At 43.6% G+C, this 8,496-nt stretch overlaps 1 protein-coding gene across 1 annotated transcript; it reads left to right on the top strand.

Annotated features, from left to right (window-relative positions):
• The first annotated feature begins 4,509 nt into the window (after positions 1–4,509).
• On the top strand, positions 4,510–5,220 carry LOC108303649 (ferritin heavy chain-like). Its single transcript, XM_037738202.1, has one exon. The coding sequence runs from the start codon at positions 4,588–4,590 to the stop codon at positions 5,125–5,127; it is 540 nt and encodes a 179-aa protein (XP_037594130.1). The 5' UTR covers positions 4,510–4,587; the 3' UTR covers positions 5,128–5,220.
• The last annotated feature ends 3,276 nt before the right edge of the window (positions 5,221–8,496 follow it).

The following is an 8,496-nucleotide window of genomic DNA, read 5'->3' as shown; positions in this document are numbered from 1 at the left end:
AGAGTCTCTTGAATTTGTTGTTCAAGCTCCAATATTCTCTCACTTGAATCACTGCAGGAGTTTTCATGGGTCTCCGTGTTTCCACTCCCTTCCAGTCCATTTTCCACACAGTGATGGCCTAAGCTATCTGTGCGACATGAACATTGCATCATGTTACCACTGGGTTAAAAACCTTGAATGGCTTCCTGTTGCCTACGGGGTGAAATCCAAACTCATTCGAGACTGAAGAGGCATTCCAGTTGCCCTGGCCTACTGGACTGGTCCTGTCGCCTGCCACAGCCCTTACCTGTGTACCGGCTGTGAACTATTGCAGTTCTCTGGGAACGACTTATTTATTAAGCCTTTGTATCCTTGCACACAATCTTCCTTCTGCTCGGAGCGCTTTTCCTATCATTTTCTCTTGGCATGTTCCTAGTCATTTTAGCACCCCTTTCTTTGTGACCCCACAGCGCTGCATCCATCTCTGTATTATCACTTATTGTGCCACTCATTGACACGTCTCCTGTCTATATCGTTTACTGGACTGTGGACTCCTTGAGGGTGAGGACTGAATCTATTAATTTTTTTATCTGCTATCCCATGAGGTGCCTCACATATTTGTTGTTGAATGAATGCTTACAGAATCATAAATATTGGAGGGGTATATACAATCTGGATTGCAAAAACATGTTCTTTAATGAAGGCCTAACCAGATAGAATGTGTTCATAGTGCTTAGTTCTGATGCGTGTTTGCAGACATCTTTTTAAATATTTTTATTCTAAAGATGATTAATTTTCTTCCACTAAGACTGGTCCTTAGATAGGGTTCATTTACACACATGCATGCTCTCTCAGATATGATCTGATGTTGTAAACACACACACATACACACACACACATTATTCAACAGGATGCAACAAGTAAGTGATGAATTCAAACGTGGGGTTCTCTCACTCCAAACTGTGCTCTTGACTCCTATAATCTCCTGCCTGGGAGTGCTGGTATTTTGGGTCCAAGAGAAGGAGTTGTCAATGGAGGGAAATGGCAATGTGAAAACGTGGCAAAAAGAAAAAAAAACAACAAACCCCAAAATGAAAACAAACAACTTCAAGATTATCCAGGTGTTTATATAGGTATTTTTAAAAAGGCAATTGCGTTCTCTTTCAAAGTCTCAGTTTCCATATTTGTCAAATGTAAATAATAATGTCCTCACTTATAAAGCGGCTGGAGGGATTAAATGAGATAATGTATTTTATATAGTAAATGCTTCACAAAAAGTAGCGATCATATTTACTTTTCCAGAATTGTTGCTTTTTCTTCTTCCTATGCTCAGGAATCTGGGAGTGGGCTCTAATAGAAACAAATCTTTGCAGAGGAAATCTCAAGGCTGCCTGTAGTTGATGAGTAGACAGCCTTTAAATACTCCTTCAGGAGTTTCTGAAGACCTTCTTGTACCTCCTGCTCTACCACCCTGTTGTTTACTCCCTAAAATCCCATAGCTACGTTTCTCCTACTGACACCTGTTCACAGATACAATAGCCCTGCCAGAATTAACAAGTTAAAACATTTACTTTATACCTCCATGGAGTGAGTTTTGAGCTTCTTTCCCCCAAATAGGATTTTGGGCAGGAGACCTGAGGCCAGGTTTGGGGAAGAAATATCTGGTGAGGAAAGGAGGTAGTGGAATGAGGAGTCCCATAGGAAACATTATTGGCTATGTCACCCAGGAATGGCCGTCTACCTCCCTCTTCCTGCCATCTTGGTCAGGATCATCTCTCTGAATTTCTTTCTTTCTTTCCTTTTTTCTTTCTTTCTTTCCTTTTAAAAAATATTTTGGCTCAATCCGTCAGTATAATTCTACTGACCAACTCACCTCCCTGATAGGTGTGTGATGAGAAGGTATGCTGGGGGAAGGATGAGGAAGAAAGGCCTTTCTAAGCCCAAATGTACATTCTGGAAAAATTAGAGTTGTGCTTACTGGTAGACCTGGGTCAGGACACAGTCCAAGGAGCAGAAACGATGGACAAGATGACTTCATAGCATGGGAGACATGATTGGGAATGTCCCTTCCCCAGCTACGTTTTAAAAGAAAATTGTGGTAAAATATACATAACATAAAATATACTATATAAACCATTTTTAAGTTGAGTGGCATAAAATACATTCACATCATTGTACAACCAACACCCATCTCTGGGAATTTTTTTCACCTTCCCAAACTGAAACCCCACAGGCAATAAACTACCCATCCCCTTCCACCCTACCCCTAATCCCTGATAACCACCGTGCTGCTTTCTGTCTCTAAGAATTGGACTATCCTAGGTACCTCGTATAAGTGGAATTATGCAGCATGTATCCCTTTCTGTGACTGGCATATTTCACTGAGTGCTATGTCTTCCAGGCTCACCCATGCTGTAGCTTTCAGCTGCTTTTGGAAACTGTTTTGGAAGCAACACACTGAGCAGGCCGCCCACTGGCCAGCAGGCCTCAGGCCCCAGGCCTGGGTTCAGGAAGGGGTGCCTGGGTGGCCATTTCTCTTTCAGGGAGTCTAGTAATGGCATTGTTTGTGTTCCCCAGACAGCCAGGAAAAAATCTGCTGACCATTCCCTTAGCCCATTTCCTTGCCTTCTTAGGGGCCATTAAAACACCAAGCAGCAGGTTCTTCCCACTGAAAACCTATGCAATCTTGGCAGTGGGGCTGGGCACTGTTGGTAGCCAGAATGAATTTGCTCCTGCTTAGGAACAAGGCCACAATTTACCATGTTTGCTCCCAATTCATAATTTGAAATAGCCCTCTCCTGCTTCCAGTGGCTCTTGGCCCATCATACAACATGTGGCTTCTGCTGGGGCTGTAGGAGGGCTGCCCCTTTCTGTCCTGTCATGCTGACAGCCACGTGGGATGTTGGCAGAGCCAGCCAGTGACTGCCAGTCTCCTGGAGGGTTGCCTTATCCACTGCTTGGAAGTCTTGTCATGTCTGATGTGGCAGGGTCCAGTTTCTAGAGGAAATGTTCCTCTGGGATTTGAATGAAATCTGGGCTGTCCTATCCTATGTCCAGAAAAATCTGAGCAAGCAGCAATTGTAATTAATACTTGACGAATAATACCCACTGGGGGTTAATTCCTGACTGCCCAGAGCTCTGAATGGGTGAAACACATGGTATTGGTTTGGTGTTAGCCATACTTGCTAATGAATTCACTTTACTTACCTTGGCCTTGGGGTTAGTCAAGGATAGCTCAGAAATAAAGTAGTGCCATAACACTGCCTCTTACAGCTGATTATCTTTCTTCTTGTTTCATTAAACATGATGTACTTGAGATTCATCCATGTTGTTGCATGAATCAGTAGTTCATTCATTCATTAATTTTTTTTTTTTTTTTGAGGGAGAGTCTTGTTTTGTTGCCTAGACTGGAATGCAGTGGCGCAGTCTTGGCTCACTACAACCTCTGCCTCCTGGGTCCAAGCGGTTCTCCTGCCTCAGCCTCCTGAGTAGCTGGAACTTCCCGAGTAGCTGGGACTACAGCTACTCATGCCAAGCTACTTTTTGTATTTTTAGTAGAAACAGGATTTCACTGTGTTGGCCAGGCTGGTCTCAAACTCCTGACCTCAAGTGATCCACCCCACTTAGCCTCCCAAAGTGCTGGGATTAAAATGTGAGTCACCACACCTGGTCTGTAGTTTATTCTTTTTTTATTGCTGAGTAGTTGTCCAATGCATGAATATGCCACAATTTATTTATTCATTTTCTTATTTACAGACATTGAGTTGTTTTTAATTTGGGCTATTATAAATGAATATTCTTTCACAAATCTTTCTGTGAACATGTTCCTCTTGTCTACGAAGTAGTTCTCCAAACTCGTACCACTCTACCTTCTTATCAGAGTTCCTGTTGCTGTCCATCTTTATCAACATTTTGTGTAGTATTTTTGAAAATCTTAGGTATTCTAGTGGGGGCTAAAATGGTATTTTACATGTGTGAATTTGCCTCTGTCTGATGACTGATGCTGTGGGGCACCTTTTATGTGTGTATTGGCCATTCATATCTCTTATGAAATGTCTGTTCATCTTTCACCAACTTTTTATTAAATTCTACATAATTTTATTGTTGATTTGCAGGATATTTTAAAACATATTCTGTATAAAAGGCCTTCATTACATATATGTGCTGCAAATATTATTTCTTGGTTTGTGACTTAATTCATTTTCTTAATGGCATACTTTAACAAGTAGAAATTCTCAGTTTTGTTGAAGTCCAACATATCAATTTTTTCTTGTATGGCTTTTTGCATCCTGTCCAAAAAGCTTTGCCTATGCCAAGGTCAGAAAGATATTCTCTTATTTATTTATTTATTTTTCTAGAAGACTAATAGTTCTGGGTTTTATATTTAAGCCTATGACCCATTAAAAAATCACTGTTAGACGTTCTCCACCAAGAGTCACCGCGGTTTCCTGCTTCAACGGTGCTTGGACGGAACCAGTGCTGGTCCCCCACCCCGGCCGGCTACCAGCCCTCCATCACCTCCACACCGCACCCTAGGACCACCCCAAGGACCCCGCCGCTGCTCCAGCGCTGTGCAGCCACCACCGCTGCCTCTCCTTAGCTGCCACCATGACGACCGCATCCCCCTCGCAGGTGAGCCAGAACTACCACCAGGACTCAGAGGCTGCCATCAACCGCCAGGTCAACCTGGAGCTCTACGCCTCATGTGTCTACCTGTCCATGTCTTACTACTTTGACTGCGATGGTGTGGCTTTGAAGAACTTTGCCAAATACTTTCTTCACCAATCTCATGAGGAGAGGGAACATGCTGAGAAACTGAGGAAGCTGCAGAACCAACGTGGTGGCTTCCTTCAGGACATCAAGAAACCAGACTATGATGACGAGGAGAGTGGGCTGAATGCAATGGAGTATGCATTACATTTGGAAAAAAATGTGAATCAGTCACTGGTGGAGCTGCACAAACTGGCCACTGACAAAAATGACCCCCATTTGTATGACTTCATTGAGACACATTACCTGAATGAGCAGGTGAAATCTATCAAAGAATTGGGTGACCACATGACCAACTTACGAAAGATGGGAGCACCCCAATCTGGCTTGGCAGAATATCTCTTTGACACCCTGGGAGACAGTGATAATGAAAGCTAAGCCTTAAGCTAATTTCCCCATAGCCATGGGGTGACTTCCTTGGTCACCAAGGTGGTGCACGCATGTTGGGGTTTCCTTTACCTTTTATATAAGTTGTACCAAAACTTCCACTTAAGTTCTTTGTCCTTCAGATAAAGAAATTTGCTACCCCCACCAAAAAAAAAATCAGTGTATGAAGTGAGAAAAAATTTAGTGAAAAATAGAACTCGAGACCATAAATCTTCCAGAAGAAAACATCCTACTCTCCAATTTGCTGTGATAAATTAAGGGAAAATCTTGCGGCACCCCTGAGATGGAGTAGCTAAGGGAAGAGCTTCCTTCCCTTCCTTCAAGGGTAGACAGTGGCAGCAACAGGTGATGGCGAAGGGTAGTTATGTCCAGTGAAGTAATGACTTAATGTGCATTACAGTATTTACAGTAGATGTGGCAGCAATGCTGAGCACCTGTGAGAGAAAACTGAAGGAACTCCTAGAAAAAGCTAGAGGACATTTTTTGGGACCTAATATATATATTTAGAGACAAGGTTTCTCTCTGTAATCTAGGCTGGAGTGCAATGGTATGATCATAGCTAACTGTAACCTCAAACTCCTGGGCTCAAGTGATCCTCCTACCTCAGTCTCCCCAGTAGTTTAGATTATAGTCATGTGCTGCCATGCCCTAATTTTTTGTTTGTAGAGACAGGGTCTTGCTATGTTGCCAGGCAAGTTTTGAACTTCAGGCTCAAGTGATCTTCCCCTCTTGGCCTCCCAAAGCACTGGGATTATAGGCGTGAGCCCCTATGCCTGACCAGGGACCAGAGTTTTCCAATAAAACCAGCAGGGGTGCATGCTATTACCATTCTGGTATTTACAGGAAAAAGCTGACTTTATTTTTGTTTTTATTTTTGATACTGAAACAATTATAGACTAACAGAAGAGTTGCAAAGATAGTACAGGGAGTTCCTGTAGACTTCTCATCCAGCTTCCCCTAATGTTATGGAAATTTATTTGGGGGAAGAATCAAGAAGCATGGTGAGTGAGTGGGAAGGTAAGAGAGGGAAGGAAGAGAAGCCGATACTGGGTGAATTAATGAGCAGGTTTCTGCTATGGGTAAATAGGACTCGGTCCCTCTAGGGACCTCTAAGAAACTGTACAGAGTGCATCTCAGAGCTGTCCTATGGAGAGGTGAGCAAGTTATCCAGCAACTTCTAACCCTCATTAGTTGAGGGTCACTCCTGGGGTACCTTCCTGACAGGTGCATGGAGAACCACCTCCTGACCAGAATGTTCCTTTAGGCAGCAAGACTTAGGCAAGAAACTATTGGTGTGTCTGTAGGGGGACAGTCTGAAGAGGGCTCAGATGATAATGGTACTGTTTGGGGGTAGGGGATGAGGGAAGCATTAACAAGGTCTGCTAGGCTTTTCAATGGACCCGAACTTTGCTTAAGAGTTTACTGGTTGCGTGTGGCCACTACAGAGATAGACCTTTCCAGACAAAAAAAATAGAATGTACAAAGATTAAAAGGGAGTATGATAAATTCAGTGACATGATGAAGCTGTTTTGGGTGTGTGTGGGAAGAGGACTAACAGGCTAGAGAGAGGTCAGGGAAGAGGCACGGGATAGAATACAAGAGTCTTCTATTCCACATTACCAATTTTGAACTTTATCCTGACGGCCAAAGGGAATTTTTGAAGGGTTTTAAATGGGGAGTAATATCAATTTGCACTTTTAGGAGGATTATTCTGGATGCTATGTGAAAAACAGATGAGAGGATGGTAAGATCAGAATCATGAAAACCAGCCAGGAGTTTGTCTCAGTAATCCAGGTGAGAGATGATGGTGGTGAACTCAGATAGTGCTCACCTGGATGGAAGAAATGTTCAGGGGGGTTGTAATTAACAGGACTTAAATGGGAATGGGGAGGTGGGACGTGAGGGAAGGTGGAATATAAATGGAGGAGGTGATGAGGGAGAGAGGAAAATAAAGAATATGACTTCCATGCTCCTGACCCTGCTATCTATTATTCCCACAAGTAGTGATAGAGGCAGGAGGAGGAGTTACTCTAGGCAGGTAGGGACATCAGAGAGAGGCAACTTGACTTTGGAGGAAGAGGCAGAGAGGCCATTTGGCTTCAGGGGAGAGTGACCTTCCCTTCCCATCCCGTTCCAGCCCCCTTCTCTGCTGAGAGCTGCTTTCATCACCAATAAAATTCTCCACATTCACCATCCTTCAATTTGTCTGTATGATCTCATTCTTCTTGGGTACTGGACAAGAATTTGGGACCCACCAAGTGTGGGTACCCAAGAAGGCTGTCACACTGGCTCGTTGCTCTTGCTGGCAGAAGGGAACCACTCCCCTCGACAAGGCAAAGGGCCCACTGAGCTGATAGCACACTGCTCTCCATGGATGGTTGAGCTAAGAAAACATTGTAACATACCTTCTGGGGCCTTGGGATCACAGGCACGCCTACCTGGATGCTACTGTGGGGCTTGCACAGAGTTTGTTTCTGCTGGCACTAAAGTGGCTGTCAGGTTCCTGTACTCACTCACTTGCATGTTCCCTCCTGTGAGGAGCTGAGTGTGATGTGTGGGGTAAACAGAGCACCCCTGTTCTGCAAGGGGTCAAGGAAAAATCTTGCATCAGTAGGATGATAAATGTGGGAGTTTGGGGCCTCGTAAATGTGAAGTGTCAGTAGGAAATCCCAGGGATAGTTATTTAATAAACAATAGGATATAAATGTCTTTGATGTCTTTGGTGGATGTAGTCTGCAGATTTAGATTTAGGGGTGGATAGCTTAAAGACTACCATGGTCTTAGGACAGAAGCCATAAGATTAGGAGAGATGGCCCTGGGAGATTATATAGCATGAGATTTATGGGAAGTAGAGGAAAAAACCTGTAGAAACATGAATCCTACCAGGGCTGCCATTCGAAGTGTGCCTTGCTTTTTCATCTGGCCATGAACAAACCTCCTATCTCCTAATTTTCAGAAAATGGCACACAGAAAGGCGGGTAGGAAGCTGCATGCGCGTGCCTGAGGCCAGGTTTTCCTGATTAAAGCTCTCCTTGGGCTTGTGGTGTTGCCCCTGTGGCTTTCCTTGGCATGGCCTTGTATTTTGAGAGAACCTTTTCGGAGGGGCTGATCTTTTCTTCTCATTTCTTCTCTGCTTCAGCCTTATGCTATAATATTTACGTTGGCCACTTGCCTTTCTTTTTACCAGTTGGGACTAGTTGTATTCTTATAGCTATTTTCCCTCTCTCTGTTTTAGACAAATAAAAAATGGAAATGCCAGGTTTAAAACAGAGGGTTTGCCAAAGATGTGTCTTTCTTTTGCTGACAAGAGAAAGCAAGTGCACGTGTGGCAGACCAGCCCATTCCTAAATCTAAATGCAC

The sequence above is a fragment of the Cebus imitator genome, unplaced genomic scaffold (genome assembly GCF_001604975.1).
Source record: "Cebus imitator isolate Cc_AM_T3 unplaced genomic scaffold, Cebus_imitator-1.0 Scaffold50, whole genome shotgun sequence".
In the NCBI taxonomy this organism is placed as follows: domain Eukaryota; kingdom Metazoa; phylum Chordata; class Mammalia; order Primates; family Cebidae; genus Cebus; species Cebus imitator.
This window is presented reverse-complemented; position numbering and strand designations above follow the sequence as displayed.

Excerpts from the sequence above, each read along its gene's own strand:
- LOC108303649 (XM_037738202.1), top strand. The coding sequence starts at position 4,588 with ATGACGACCGCATCCCCCTCGCAGGTGAGCCAGAACTACCACCAGGAC.